General features: G+C 36.3%; 1 protein-coding gene across 2 annotated transcripts in view; it reads left to right on the top strand.

Moving 5' to 3' along the window:
* The first annotated feature begins 28 nt into the window (after positions 1-28).
* Positions 29-16,448, top strand: part of hdac8 (histone deacetylase 8) — a 30,262-nt gene continuing 13,842 nt past the window's right edge. Inside the window, exons 1-9 of one of the 2 annotated variants that reach the window (XM_051115894.1) lie at positions 29-226; positions 1,783-1,835; positions 1,935-2,065; positions 4,189-4,330; positions 4,611-4,723; positions 5,443-5,520; positions 7,469-7,577; positions 7,696-7,868; positions 8,908-9,002. In XM_051115894.1, coding sequence (XP_050971851.1) covers positions 113-226; positions 1,783-1,835; positions 1,935-2,065; positions 4,189-4,330; positions 4,611-4,723; positions 5,443-5,520; positions 7,469-7,577; positions 7,696-7,868; positions 8,908-9,002 — 1,008 coding nt within the window. In that variant the 5' untranslated portion in view covers positions 29-112. The remainder of the gene's footprint in view (positions 227-1,782; positions 1,836-1,934; positions 2,066-4,188; positions 4,331-4,610; positions 4,724-5,442; positions 5,521-7,468; positions 7,578-7,695; positions 7,869-8,907; positions 9,003-16,448) is intronic. The other variant, XM_051115895.1, reaches the window with a different exon arrangement.

Here is a 16,448-nt window from a genome sequence, read left to right as displayed (position 1 = left end):
TTGAAATAACGGACGTTTGTTGTTGTAACGTTCATTGTCGGAACAGTCAGAGCGCACCGATAGGCTCTGTATCGATTTATGAGGTGCTTTGATTTTAATAGTTTGATTTTAAATGAGTGACAAAAGCGAGAGTAATGATGATAAAAGCAAAAATCGCAGCGTGGTGTATGTTTACAGTCCGGAGTACATCCAGACATGCGACTCACTGTCTAAAGTGCCAAACCGGGTGAGAAGAACTGCACTTTACTTCACACTCTCCCAAACACAACACACCTCTGGCTTCATGCAGATGCTTCATACTGAATTATATGTAGAGACACGAACATGAGAGGGAATTGCCGTGGATTATCACATAAACACCACGCTACATGAGTGTTTTAATCAATTAGTACCATTCAATGTATGGAAACACATCCCTGAATGTATTTTCTGAAACCATCACAGCCTCAGGGGAACCAACACGGAATTATTGTAATTGTTTGAATGCGTAAAGTATAAATGATAGGGATGGGCGGATCGATCCTGAAATATCGATACTTCCGATACTGACGTTGTATCGAAAGGATCGATCCTCACATAAAAATATCGATTCTAAAGTGCATTTTTAACCATTAATTTTATTTATTTTACAAGAAGTTTGGTGCATAAAATAAACCTCTAAGAGGAACAACAGACTATTACCGAGTTATTGTGTAGGACAGAACTATTTCTCCTGCTCATCGGAATACAAGCAAATGCTGTAAGACAGAACCAATCGATCACACATAGCGTTCGCTGCTGACGCTTCATTCAACATTGATAATAATCAGAAATGATATTTCTTCCTCTTCTTCTCATTGCATTGAAATAATAAAGCATTATTTAAAAAAATGTTTCTTGAGTAGCAAAGTATATTAGAATGATTTCTGAAGGATCATGTGACACTCAAGAGTGGAGTAATGATGTAAAAAAAATCAGCTTTGATCACAGATGCTTTTTAAATTACATTTTTCAAAATATATTACAAATAGTTACATTACAAATAGAAAATAGTTATTTTAATTGTTCATTTTCCCAATCTTGCTGTTTTTACTGTTTGTTGTTGTTGTTGTTCAAATAAGTGCAGCCTTGACACATTACAAAGTTGTACTGACCTCAGACTTTTGAACAGTATAGTGTATGTGAAATATTTATTTTAACTAGGCTAGTTTGTGTAAGTAAATTTATTTAAACTGGTTGTTAAAGTTCAAATTGGTTGTTATATCCTGTAATTGCTGTCTGTAAGAAACAATTTGTGCATCATGGTAATAATAATTAATAATACTACTACTAATTATTATTATTATTATTATACATTTTAGTACTTATGTAACACCATGGTTGTTTTTCATCAGGTACCCTCCAAGGTACACCGTATCTACCCTTAATGCGTGTGTACTTGTATGGTACTAGTGTGCTCCCTGGCTTTTAGGGGTAAAGAAAGGTGCACCTTTGAGGTTACTGCCCAGTAAAGAGCTAAAATACAAAATTTTAGTTTTCTGACAGTGTTATACACAAAAAAAAAATGAAATGTTTAAAACACATGACTTTCAAATATAATGTTAAGTAAGTATAATTACTGATTTTATTCTTTAAATAATTTAAAAGCTCAATGTAGTTTAGAGGTATCAGTATCGGTATTGGTATCGATGATACTTGGCTTGAAAATATCGGTATCGGATCGAAAATAAAATACGAGGTATCGCCCATCCCTAATAAATGAGTATATGGTTGGTTTTCTTTACTTCTCTCTTTCTCTCACAGGCGAGTATGGTGCATTCATTGATTGAGGCGTATGGCTTATTAAAATACGTGAGGTGTGTCAAGATTATGCGGTTTCTTAGTATTAAATATGTATTTTTTAGTATGCAAATAATGTTTATGTTGTTGAAATTGTTTTGTGTGTCTGTTTTTAGGGTGGTGAAGCCACATGTGGCTTCAATAGAGGAGATGGCCGTGTTTCACACAGACTCTTACCTACAGCACCTGCACAAGATCAGCCAGGATGGGGACAATGATGACCCTCAGTCTGTTGACTTTGGACTGGGTGAGATGTGTTTTAAAAACTTGTATTCAGATGATTAGGCCTGTGATTACTCTACTACATGGCCAAAGTATGTACAGTAATCGTGAGTATAAATAAGGATTTCCTTTCCCAGCAGCTTCCATTCTTCTGGGAAGGCTTTCCACTAAATGTTGGTTGCAGGAACTTCCTCCTCTTCAGACATAAGAGCACAAGCTGTATATTTTGATGTAGCAAAAAAAAAAAATACTCTAGGATAAAGAATAATTATGTTTTGGTTTTTACGGTTTTCATAATGTTTTTTTTTTTTTTTTTTTTTTTTTTTTGCTAAATTCTATTAATATTATTATTATTATTATTAATATATAATAATATTTCAATTAAAAAAAAATATATATATATATATATATTTTACACACTAATAAACTTAATAAACCTTTAGTGATATTTACTGATAATAATGTAAATATTGTTATATAGCAGCTTTGCAGAGAATTCCAGGGGGCCTCAGCAAACTTCCAAGGGGGCTGCAAGGTACAATTTAAATTAAAAAGATGAGATAAAAAAAAAAACTATATTAAAAAAAAATGCTATATATATTATCTAGAACTGTTTGTATTTAATGTAAAAAAAAAAAAAAAAAAAAAAAAAGAAAGAAAGAAAGAAAAACACATAATCAGTTCATTTTTTTTTTCTTTTGACACTTCCAGTTTAATGTGTTAATATCTTAGTTAATCTGTTATTAAGATAAGCAAATATATGTACTGTAGGGGGCACCTGCTGTACATAAAGGGGACCTCTGACTATTATCTTTTGATAATTGAACAATTGGTTTGTCTTACAAAATGATGCTCCTTTTCATTTTTTGTATTTTGTATTTCTTACTGTTAAAGACTGTAGCAGTTAAAAGATAGTCAAGTCTACTTTTTAAAGTAACTGATTTCTATTTGAATATATTTTAAAATGTAATTTATTCCAAGCTGAATTTTTAGCATCATTACTCCAGTCACATGATCCTTCAGAAATCATTGTAATATTCTGATTTGCTGTTCAAAAACATTTATAATTATGTTAAAAACAGCTGAGTAGAATCTTTTAGGTTTCTTCAATAGCATAATTTATCTGAAATAGAAATCTTTTGAAACATTATAAATGTCTTTATCATTACTTTTGATCAATTGAAGCATTCTTGCCAAATAACAGTATTAATTTCTATGATTTCTTATCAAGAAAAAAAAATTATACTGACTCCAACCTTTGAATGGTATAGTGTATAATTATTAATTATTAAAGTGTTTTAATTGAACTATTTATATGCTGATCTTTGGCTCTTTCTGTTTATAAAAGAATAGTTTTAAATATGTTTTAAAATATTGATAATAATAATTAATGTTTCTAGAACATCAAATCAGCATATTAGAATGATTTCTGAAGGATCATGTGACACTGAAGACTGGAGTAATGATGCTGAAAATGAGCTTTGATCACAGGAATAAATTACAAAAATTTTCATTTAAATTATATTCAGATAGAAAGCAGTTATAGTAAATAATAAAACATTTCACAGTATTACTACTTTAGCACTGTTTTGAATTAAATAAATGCAGGCTTGTGGAGCAGACTTTTTTAAAAAAACATTAAAAATCTTACTGTTCAAAAACTTTTGACTGGTAGCGTAGCTCCCCCTTTTGTCCCCCTGCAAGTGCTCAAGGGCCATGTTTAAAACCCTTCGAATTAGAAGGAGGTGTCCATACACTTTTAGCCAAGCTAGTAGGGTCCCTTGTGATAGTGCATGCAGTTCCCTCTTGCTTACAGCAGTGGGCAGTATTACACTTGAATTCTTTCTCAGACATTCCAGTTATTACAGTCAGTGTTTAATTTTTGTACTGGATCACGGCCATGTGTAATTTAAACGCCTGACAAACTGACACTTCATACTAATCTCCAGGGATGGAGAATGGTGTTATTGTTTTTGAGGGGGAAACAAAGCTCTTGCCAGAGGATCTATTTTAATGTAGCTCAGTGTTTATTGTTCTTTCTCACTCTCCCTCTCTGTCACTATCTTTCCTCTCACTTTCCTCTCTACATCCCATCCCATTGTCCCTCTGTGCTATCAAACCCCCCTCTTGTCGCTTTCTTTTGTTCAGGTTATGACTGTCCAGTGGTGGAGGGTATTTTTGATTACGCCGCTGCCGTCGGAGGAGCCACTCTGACTGCTGCCCAGAATCTGCTGGATGGAAAGTGTGATGTGTCCATCAACTGGGCCGGAGGGTGGCATCACGCCAAGAAGTAATACGGCACAACAGGCCTTGTGCCCACCCTCTTGTGTTTCACATCCACATCAATCATTGAGATGCCAGTGGCATCTTTAGCATAAGTACTAGGAAGATCTGCATGGTTTACAGTTTAAGTTCAAATTCTGAGGTTACAATTTGTTCGCAAAAGCTTGTTAAACAAGCTGAGTTTTTGTCGAACGTGTTTGTTTATTGTAGATGCATGTTTATGTATGTGTCGGACATTGTTCAGTGGGTCACTGGAACAGCTGATTGAATATGTGTTGTTATATAAGGGACGAGGCATCTGGGTTCTGTTATGTGAATGACGCTGTTCTTGGAATCCTCAAACTGCGCGAAAAGTATGAGAGAGTTCTCTATGTGGATGTGGACCTTCACCATGGAGATGGTAATAACACTTCCATAACAATAACCGTAACAGCCTGTTGTTGTTAATAGCATTAAACATCCTTCTTTTCCACAAATAGTCCACAAATTGGCTTTAGATTCAGATCAGACTTCCAAATCCACATTAGCACCAAGAGCAAATATTAGATGGGTCAGAGACATCACTCATTTTCAATCGAAATTATTTAAAAATACAAAAAAAAAAAAAAAAAAATCATGCGTACAATGATTTAAATGCACCTTTTCTATGATGAGCGTTTTCGAAATATTTTTTTTTTTTAGGAGGGGTGGGGAGACAGTAAAAAAAAAAGTCTCATTTAAAGTTTAAAAAAAAAGAAAAAGAAAATAGAAAACCTTGTTAGTTATTGCATAATATTTTAACAAAAATAAATATTTAAAAAACCTTTTCCACCAAATTAAAGTCATATGGTGAAAACACCACTTCAGACACTTATGACTGTGTCTTATGGTCTGAAAATCTTTAAAAATGTCATATAATTTAACCGTTCTTAGAAAGTTTTATAACCAGTCGTTTTTTCTGTTGTGGAATATTTTATTTGTCATTAACTCAGATGTTTAACTTGTTTGTATTCATTTGTTGTCAGTTCAGGTTGTTTCTCAAATCCATCAGTGGAAAAGGGACATTTCCTGTAAGCTTTTACTCAGACCTGATTTAATATCCTTCCCTTTAAGTGGACTTCTGCATTGTTTCCCTTCCAGGTGTGGAGGATGCTTTCAGCTTCACCTCTAAAGTTATGACAGTGTCTCTGCACAAGTTCTCCCCTGGCTTCTTCCCAGGTTAGTTCAGCATGCCTCTACGCCTCAGTGAAGACCAGCACGTCTTTTAATTCCCTTAATTGACAGTCATGTTTCAAGCCATGCCAGAGCTGGAGCTGCAGGCTCCACTCCAGCGCCCAGAGTCTGATTACCCAGCTGATAACGGAGACTGGAGCTCTGTGGCTTCTTGGAGGCTGTGAGAGCCCCTTCAGTAGTTTAACAATAGCGCTTGGAAAGGTAGCTGGGCGAATGCTCTATGAAGGCAAGATGTAGTGCGATTTAATCATTATTTACTTGATTTATTAATGGATTGTGTTTGCCACACACAGTTGCCAAGTGATCTTCACAAATTACGTATTCAGAATCTTGGACGCTCTTGGAATAGGTTTTCTTAAAGGATTACTCCACTTCCAGAATAGAAATTTCCTGATAATTTACTTTATTAATTTAATTTATCCCCATGTTATCCAAGATGTTCATGTCTTTCTTTCTTCAGTCGCAAATAAGTTTTTTAAGGAAAACATTCCAGGATTTTTCTTCATATAATGGACTTCATTTGTGCTCAATGGATTGAACGCTAAAAATGCTGTTTCAGTGCAGCTTCAAAGGGCTCTACATGATCCCATCCGAGGAATAAGGGTCTTGTCTAGCAAAACGATCGGTCATTATCTTATATATATTTATACACTTTTAACCACAAATGCTTGTCTTGTCTAGCTCTGCGATGCACATGCGTACTCTGTGCACTCCTGTTTAAGATAGGGTATGTCGAAAAACTCCCATCTCATTTTCTCCTCCAACTTCATAATAGTCCTACCAGTGTTTTACCTTTTTTGTAAAGGGTGTTTGACCTCCTATCACTTTGTAAACACTGGGTTGGTACTCTTGCGGCGATGTAGGATGATTTTGAAGTTGGAGGAGAAAATTAGTTGGGAGTTTTTCGACCTACTATCTTTTTAGAAAATAACCGATCGTTTTGCCGCTCAAACACCATTGAAGTCCACTATATAGAGAAAAATCCTGGAATGTTTTCCTCAAAAGACATGAACATCTTGGATGACATGGGTGTAAGTAAATTATCAGGAAATTTTTATTTTGGAAGTGGAGTAATCCTTTAACATTAAATTAAATTATTAGCATTCGATTCATATGCTTATAGTGGAAACCTGACTGAATTGAGTAAAACACAATAAAATTAGACTATCTGTAAAAATAACCCAATTTGGCCAGAAGCGGAATCATCTCGTCTACTGCATTTGCATCTGCACAATAATTGTTTTTTGAGTAAATTTAAAAAAAAACGTTTTTTATTAGCCCGTCCACTTGCTAAGCACATTCTCATTTGATCAAAAATACAGTAAAATAACTGTTTTCTATTTTTGTATATTTAATAATGTTTGTGAATGTAAAAATGTTTTGTGATGGCAATGCTAAATTTTCACATGATCTTTCAGAAATGATTCTAATATGCTGATTTGCTGCATGTCTTATCATCAGTGTAGGAAACAGTTAAAAACTTTATTATTTTGGTGGAAACCATTTTTTTTTTTTTTTTAAAGATTTATTTCTGGCGTATTTATGCGTTTATTTGAGATGGACAGGAAGCGAAGTGGGAGAGAGAAAGGGGGGTGGGGTCGGGAAAGGGCGACGAGCCGGGATTCGAAGTCGGGTCGCCCGCAGCGCAATGACGCTATATGTCGATGCGCTAACCATAAGGCTATTGGCACTGACGTGGAAACCGTTTTTTGATGAAAGTTTTAAGAAACTGGTTTTATTTAAAATATATTTTTTATAATGTCTTTATTGTCACTTTTAATCAAATTAATGAATTCTTGCTAAATAAAATGAATAATTCCTTCAAAAAAGATCTTACTGACCCCAAACTTTTGAACAATAATCAGTTCTAGCAATCATATGAATGACCTTCAAAGAGACCAACTTTAGGCTGTCATTATAATTTCTTTCACAGGCACAGGTGATGTGTCTGACACTGGACTTGGTAAAGGACGCTGGTACGCTGTTAACGTCCCTCTTGAGGATGGCATCCGTGATGATCGCTACTGCCAGACCTTCACTAGGTCTGTAAAGATCCAGTAACCAGCCATCTAATCAAGTTTCTTGCAATGTTTTGTTTGTCTCCATGGTTTAGTGTCATTTAAACATAGACATTATTTCTTTTTTGGGGTTTTCTCTTAGTGTGATGCAGGAAGTCAAAGCTCTGTTTAATCCTGAAGCAGTTGTGATGCAGCTTGGAGCAGACACCATGGCTGGTGACCCCATGTGCTCCTTTAATATGACTCCCATTGGAGTTGGAAAATGTCTGAACTATATACTGGACTGGGAGTTACCCACTCTGCTTCTAGGAGGAGGTTTGTGTCATTGTTTTTGTTGAATTGTATTACACTTCCAAAAATGAAAATTCTGTCATCATTTACTCACCCTTATGTCATTCCAAACCCTTAAGACTTTCGTTAATCTTTTGAACACAAATGAAGATTTTTGAATATTCACTGAAGAGACATGTTTGTTTTATATGAAGAACAAATTTAATTTCTGCTTTTATTCATGCATTGCATCAAAATGTTGAGATAGCCTTAATGAAAACCTTTTCCAGAGCATTCAGATCCTCAGACTGGGCAGAAGGTTCACCTTCCAACAGGACAATGATCCTAGGCACACTGTGAATGTCCTTGAGTGGAGAAGAATGGCAGATAATTACCAAATTCTTATTTGCAAAGCTTGTTGCATCATACCCAAAAAGACTTGAGGCTGTAAAGGTGCTGAGGTGCAAAAGAACTGAGTTAAGGGTATGATGCTTATGCAATGTACTTATTTCAGTTTTATGGCAGCAACAACAAAACATGAAGGGGTATGAATACTTTTGCAAGGCACTGTATTGAAGTTTTGATTGCACTGACTTTCAGTGGATGGGCAAAAATTATGAGAGATTATTAAATGTATCTTCATTTTTGTTTTGAAGATGTCATGCATTTTGAACAACGTGAGTGTGAGTAAGTGATGACAGAATTTTCTTTTTGGCTGAACTATCCTTTTAAAAAAACATAAATCGACAGACAGTTTCAGCAGCGCTGCCTCATTTCTTCTCCCTCCATGCCTTAACACTGACAACTACATCTTCTGTCCTTGTTGCCAGCTTTCTGACTGGGCCAAAAAGTTTATTAGTGTGTTGTTACGGCCAGGGGGGGTTGGGCTGAGAGAAGAAAGTGAACTTTTGTGATTTTAGCCCATTTTGAAATGAGCTCTAAGCTGCAGACCTGCCTAGCCAAGCTCTAGATGAAAGGTAGTAATTACACTAGTACAATGAAGCCCTTTTGCTGACTTCAATCCCCCTTCTCTCTCTCTTTTGCTCTCTGCGTATACAAATCTGCGTCTCTCTGTCCTTCTCAGGCGGCTATAACCTTGCCAATACTGCCCGCTGCTGGACCTATCTAACGGGAACTGTCCTAGGGCAGACTCTGTCTTCTGAGATCCCGGACCACGAGGTGAGACCCGTTCCCTCTCTTCTTTCAGCAGCTGTATAAAACTCCACTCTCTCCTCCTCTTCCTCTTCCATTCCTGCTGAGTCACCCGGTCTAATCAGAGATGTCCAAGCACCTCTCAATAACCGGGTTTGTTTTCATGTGATTCAGGAGCAGGGAGGGGGAGTGTGCGTGTGCACACCAGTGAAGGGGTCTTAACAATACTACTCTGTCCCTACCGGTTGACTGAGAGGGACTTGTGCTTTTCTTTCTTCAACTGTTTATGCCCCCTCTCTCCTCTTTCTCTTTCCTTAGAGAAAGAGAATGTGTGTACCCAATTCTGAGTGAGCCCTTTTACGAGCTTTTTCATGCTTTTTTGAGAAGCTTCTGAGGAGAGATGAAGGGCTGGAAAGGCCTTCTGGTTGGTCTGGGAGAGTTTGATATCTCTCTTTTCTTCCAACTCACAAAGAAGGTCTTTTAATGTTTATAGAGAGCGCTTTCATGGTCACCGCAATAAAAGATGCCATTGTTTCAGCTGACATGACCTCCTGCGTCATGCTGACCTTTGACCACTCAACAGGGCAAGCAACCAAAATAAAGCAGCGTAGATAACTGTCAGGGTGTTCGTTAACGACAGTGATTATTGTGATGATGATTAATACAGCTGAAGAGATTTGAGCTCTCTGGAATTCTTTAAAACTTGTTAATCAAAGATTTTGTTTTTCTGTAGGACAACTTGCAAAATACTGTACTGCCTTGTTTCAAAACAACAGCAACAACAAAAACATAGCACTACAGGTTACAATATTATTATGTAATGATGGTAAACTGTAATTGGCTTTAGAAATCAGTGGCGCCCTGCTGGGACTAACTTCACCATTTAGTTGTCCACCGTTTTCCTGAACCCCCAACTGGATCGATGCTTTACATTTCCAGTGTTTTTAGTAAAATAAATGGACTTCCTGGTTGATAATATAGATAAAAAAAAAACACATAGTGCCATAGTTTTATCAAATTACAGTGTTGCAGTGGCTGTCAAACCACAAGAAAATAATAGTTGAATTTATAAAAATGACTTGTTCAAAAGTTTACATATGCTTGATTCTTAATACCGTGTTGCTACTTGAATGATCCACTGCTGTGTGGGTTCTTCCGAAACATCCTTTAAATGCTTTAGTTTTTCAGAGTTTTTTGTGTATCCATCAGTGAGGACAACTGAGGGACTCATATGCAACTATTACAGACGGTTCAAACGCTCACTGATACTCCAGAAGGGATTATGATGCATTAAGAGCCGGGGGGTTGAAAACTTTTTGAATTTGAAGATCATGGTAAATGTAACTTATTTTGTCTTCTGGGAAACAAGTATCTTCTGAAGGGCAGTACTAAATGAAAAAATATGGTATTTGTGGAAAACAAAACAAAGTACGTCTTCATTCTGTTCAAAAGTTTTCACCCCCCAGCTTTTAATGCATTGTTTTTCCTTCTGGAGCATCAGTGAGCGTTTGAACCTTCTGTAATAGTTACATATGAGTTCCTCAGTTCTCCTTATTGTGAAAAGATGGATCTCAAAATCATACAGTCATTGCTGGAAGGAGTTCAAATACACACAAACAAACTATTTGAATAAATTTTAAAATTTATTCTTGTGACACAAATCTAAATTTTCAGCATCATTACTCCAGTCTTCAGTGTCACATGATCCTTCAGAAATTATTCCAGTATGCTGATTTGATGCTCATGAAGCATTTCTTATAATTATCAAAATTGAAAACGGGTTGTGCTGCTTAATATTTTTGTGGAAACTAATAGAATGTTCAAAATAACAGCATCTATTTAAAAAAATGATCTTTTATAATATTATGAAAGTCTTTACTCTCAGGTTTGATCAGTTTAATGCATCTCTGCTGAATAAAAATGTTTGTTTCTTAAAAAAAATAGTCTTACTCACCCCAACTTTTAAACTGTGTATATTTTTCCATGTTTACCTTATGTATTGATTGATTGATTCATTGTTGTGAAATATGTGGGAAAATATAAAATAGTAGTAGTAAATAATATGATTTTTATAATGTGTTTGGAAATCCTTGTTAAATTCTGGTTCTGCTCTCTTCGCTTTTTTGGGTGATGCAGAGTCCATTCAGGTCTGTTTGTCAGTGTTGGTCAAAGCGCTTATTGTTCATTGTGACTTGTATTGAAAACTTTTCGCTATTCCTTTCAGAGTGTTTGTCCACTTCACCCAGTTCAGGTCAGATAATCAGTCAGTACTTTACAAAAAGTATCCTAAAATCATTGACAAATGGGCGGTAATGCAGAATCTTGGCAATGCTTTCACTCTTTCAACACTTTTTTGGCAACATTTTTACCAAAACTGTTTTGTATAACATTTTGTAATTTAAAACCTTTACCCTTTAAGCCTTATAACTTTTGGTATTCATAGTTCAGCACAATGCAGTGCACATGGTGTGGTGTTCTTCCCCCCGATTATTCTATTTTATTCTATTCTGTTCTATTCTCTATAATGCTTTAAGCATACATTTGGTCTCAGACATTATGTTCTCCGTACGATGTCCATACGAACCCTCTCTAAGAACTCTGCCGAAATCTGCTGTTCCACAGCATATTTCGAGCTTCAGGACCACCACTCCTTCTCCCCCTTCTTCTCATCTCCTTCTCATTCCTCTTCTTTCTCTCTATAGCTTCTTTTCCTTCATTGTCCCCTCCATCGGCTTTTCAAAGCATGAAACATTCTCTCGTCCCCTCTTAGAGAGAGGAACCCCCATCTCCTTACCAGCACTGTTATTGTGTGTCCATCCCGGCCAAACAAAACACTATTTAACTGTAGTGTGAGTCCATAAAGACAAAGCTGGGAGAGAGAGAGGCAGAAAGAGAGCGATAAGGCTGTTAAAAGACAGAGAGGCATCCACCAATGAGGGTATAAAAAAGATAGAAGAGTATTGCTGCATAGAAGAAGCTGGGAAACGAGAGGTGGAACAAGAAGCACTTTGTACCTGTGCAATCTCGCTCTCTCTCTTTCTCTCTCTCTCCCCTCGAGCCGGTCCAGCTGCTGAGACTCTGAGGCGGCTCAGTCTGGGTTCTGCCCTGCCAGGACTGCAAACAATGAAGACAGACTGGAGTGGAGGCATACAACGAGCTCATTCAGGCCCTGTCACAGACACAGAGAGATGAAAAAGTGAGGCTAATATAGACAGTCCTCTCACAAGGGAGAAAAAATGCAGAGGCTTTTATTTAGACCTGAATTGTTTCTCTTTAAGAAGCTGATGAATTGGAAAAGCTTGTGCTGTGCTTGGGCCAAGACAGCCCTGATATTGGTCTAAATAAACGCCATTGTTGGCATTACAGGCACCGTCGTCTCCTTTTAATGCAAGACAACGGTGTGTCGATCCAGATACTTTTTTAAGACCCTTTTGCGCCAACAATACATCTTTTTTCGATCTCAGCAGATTTGATCAAATCATAGCACAAACCTAGGCATGATTGAGATGATGTGCATCTCTGGACACACAGTTAGCAACAGAAGAATTGAATTATTCACCCTTTAGGGTGACTAGTATCATGAGACACACAAGTCTCTGAGAGGCTGTGGCATTAAAGTTGTTGTGTCACTGGGAAGTATGTAATTAAAGTTGTTGTGTAAAGGCGAAGTGTGTAATCTTTGTGCCACTAATAACACCAAATGGAATTCCAGAGAGGTTTCCCAGACACATCTTTTGTTGTGCCCGACTGTAATTATTCAATAAATCACTCCTGCCTTAAACTCACTGTATTGATTGAGCTGGAACTTTGCATATGAGGTATAAAATTTTTCATATCACAAACTGCTGAAGCTTGATCATAGTTGATTGTTATGGTACTGAATTACATTACAAATACAGGTTGAGAAGCTAAGCAGACTTTAGTGTTGTGCTCATTATGAAAAGTTTTTTTTGGCAAAAGTTTTTTTGAAATAACAAAGAAACTTGACTATTTAAATACAATGTGCACAATAAAAATGCTTAAAGGATTACTCCACTTCCAGAATAAAAAAGTTCCTGATAATGTACTCACCCCCATGTCATCCAATATGTTCATGTCTTTCTTTTTTTAGTCGCAAAGAAATTGAGTAAAACATTCCAGGATTTTTCTCCATATAGTAGACTTCAATGGTGAGATTAAAGTGGATTGAAGGTTAAAAATGCCGTTTCAGTAAAGCTTCAAAGGGCTCTACATGATCCCCGCTGAGGAATAAGGGTCTTATCTGGCGAAACGATTGGTCATTATCTTTAAAAAATTATGTTTATACACTTTTAAACCTCAAATGCTCAAATGCTTGTCTAGTTTTGCATTGCGCATGCATATTCTATGCACTCCGGTTCAAGATGGAAAGGGGTAGGTTGAAAAACTCCAATCTCATTTTCTCCTCCAACTTCAAAATCATCCTACGTTGCTGTTTTACCTTTTATGTAAAGGGCGTTTGATCTTCTTTGCATGTTCACTTTGTAAACACTGGGTCGGTACTTCTGCAGCGATGTAGGGCGATTTTGACGGTGGAGGGGAAAATGAGTTGAAATGTCTTGAATCTGGAGTGCACAAAGTACGCATGCGCATCGCAGAGCTAGACAAGATTAGCATTAAGGTTAAAAAGATTATAAATTGTAAATTGTTTTAGAAAAAAAACGATCGTTTTGCTAGATAAGACCCTTATTCCTTGGCTGGGATCATGTGGAGCCCTTTGAAGCTGTACTGAAACTGCATTTTTAACCTTCAATCCGTTGAGCACCACTGAAGTCCACTATATGGAAAAAAAATCCTGGAATGTTTTCCTCAAAAAAATGAATTTCTTTGTGACTGAAAAAAGAAAGACATGAACATCTTGGATGACATGGAGGTGAGTGAATTATCAGGAAATGTTTATTTTAGAAGTGGAGTAAAACAGATTGAACTGCAAAACAACAGTAAACCCTTTCAGCCACTATTTTTTTCTGGCTTGACATGTTTTAAAATTGAAACGTATTGGTGTAAAAAATATTTGAAAATACATATTAAGTCTTTAAAGAGTGTTTGAAAAAACACCATTGTGAAATCAAAAATAAGAATGGATGTTGGAAATATGAATATTGCATAGAAACAATTTGTTTAGCTGTAATATGTTTGCTTTTCTATAAGTAACACCTACTGTAAGAGAGTGGATGTTGTCTTAAAAGGTGAACAGGTGTTGCAGAACTTTTTTTTGTCTATGATTCTTAGAGTTATAGATTCTTAGACTTCTAATAGAAATGCTAAAACACAGAATAATGATTGTACAGTTGATAACTTGGCATTGTTGATTACAGGCAAAAATCTAAATAGCTGTGTTATAGAAAAAGTTAAAGGGATAGTTTCCCCAAATATGAAATTCATGTAGTTCCAAACCTATATGCCTTGCATTCTTCATTGTAACTTAAAAAACACTTATTAAACTATCTTTGGTTACACTTAAAAATAGGGAACACATATTCACTATTAAGTAAGATGTTAAGTTTAGGTATTGGTATTAGGTATTGGTATAAGGAATCTAGAATGTGGTCATGTAGAATAAGGCATTAATATGTGCCTACAAGTACTAATAAACAACCAAAATGCTAGTAATATGCATGCTACATTTTTTCCTGAAATGAAATGATTAATCCCACCTAATGTTAAGTTTTTAAATTTACTTTTTTATTGGAATAATTTCACATTCAATTTTGTAATTTTTTTGACTGAAGGTCACTGTTACCAATATTACTGATGTCTCTAGGAAATTGTTCTTTTTTTCCTAGTATTTAATCATTGACTCTAGCCATTCAACATTACAGTATAATTGAGAGCTATCAATTGTAACATTTATTAGACATTAAAAATAACTTCTAATTTAAGTGAACTTAAAACAATCTTCACATAAACCATTATTTACCTGTGCCCTTCAGCAAGTAGGAAATATACAGAAATTGAATAATGTTATCAAACACTAAATACTAAATTAATTATAGATGAATCCCCCCCCTTTTTGTTCTCAATTTAATAGAAATCACAGCAGCTGGGTTTTAGGTTATTTGGCTACTATCACTTTAAGAGCGACCGCTGCTGAAAGTGACGCGGGTCTGAACTAATTCTCGTAGTTTCATTTGTGCTTTCATATAAAAATGATACAGGCTACAGCATGCACTGCCACATTTGTACGTGGTAACTAAAGCGTGTGTGCCACGAGCACAGTATAACAGCTGACAGGACAGGTAGATTCATTTTTACTGACATATGGCCTGTTGTTCTACAGAAGCTTCCTCATCATCTGTACCTTTCCTGCATTCGTTTGACAAGCACCTGGCGCTGAAGTGAGGTTGGAGTGCGTGTCTGAAAAGTCTTCCATTAGATGTGGTCGTAAAGACGTTCTCCGACTAAATAAACAAATAAAGTTTGTGAGTGGGGTGGGCAACCCTATAGCCCCGCCCCTGCGTTAACTGCGTTAAATGTTTTTAATGCCGTTAAACTGGAAAAATGATTCCCCTGTGTTAACGTGATAATTTTGACAGCAGTAATTACCATATGTTATTTTAAAGGGGTCATCGGATGCAAAGTTCACTTTTTCATGTTGTTTGGACATTAATGTGTGTTGGCACACATTTTTCAAATCGAGCCGTTTTTCAAATTGAGCTATTCTCAGATACTATTCTTGGTGTGGTGTCACACCGACAGAGGCCACTCCCACGGTAGTTGATTGACATGAGTGTCTTACCTCAGATCAGCTGTAACAGTCCGACCTCCATTGTTTCGATGCCAGAGCAGGGATGTAAGTTAGACAAGAATATCTCCGATTGAGCGTTTGAGGTGTTTGTTGCTGGATGTAATAATAAACATAGTGGTCGTCATTTACTCCCGACATCTGAGCCGCTGACGATGCAGTGGATTACGTTTGTTTGTGAAGAGAATGCAGCTCGCAATCTAAATATATCCGTCTATGTTTGCACTAATCATTTGTGATCCAGCTTCACTTACAGCAGAAGTGAGTATTAGGGTTTTTTATGAATCTTTGTGATCGCCTTTCCTAATAACGTGCTAATTAGCAAGTTTAATGGCTCATTTGCATTTAAAGGAACAATCCCCTCAGAATTTTTGCAGAGCTCATTTTGACAAGGTAAAAGGGTGTTGTTTTACACTACCATTGAGAATTTTTAATCAAAGTATATTATAGACTTTTCATTAAGAGCCTAAAGAATCACACCAACTTGTGGAAAATGGGCATCCGATGACCCCTTTAAGAATATGGCCACCAAAACACTTTAGTTACCAGCATTCTTCAGAATATCTTGTCATACAAATATGGAATGACATGAGGTTGAGTAAATAATAACATAATTGTAGTTTTGGGTGAACTCTACAGTACATTTAACACCATCTGTATTGGTTAAGAGAACAGGAAAGTGTTCAATCTGCAAAAGTTCCTGTTGATGG

Source organism: Labeo rohita, chromosome 7, assembly GCF_022985175.1.
Source record: "Labeo rohita strain BAU-BD-2019 chromosome 7, IGBB_LRoh.1.0, whole genome shotgun sequence".
Taxonomy (NCBI): Eukaryota; Metazoa; Chordata; class Actinopteri; order Cypriniformes; family Cyprinidae; genus Labeo; species Labeo rohita.
Note: the sequence above shows the minus strand (reverse complement) of the source record. Positions and strands in the feature narration are given on the sequence as shown.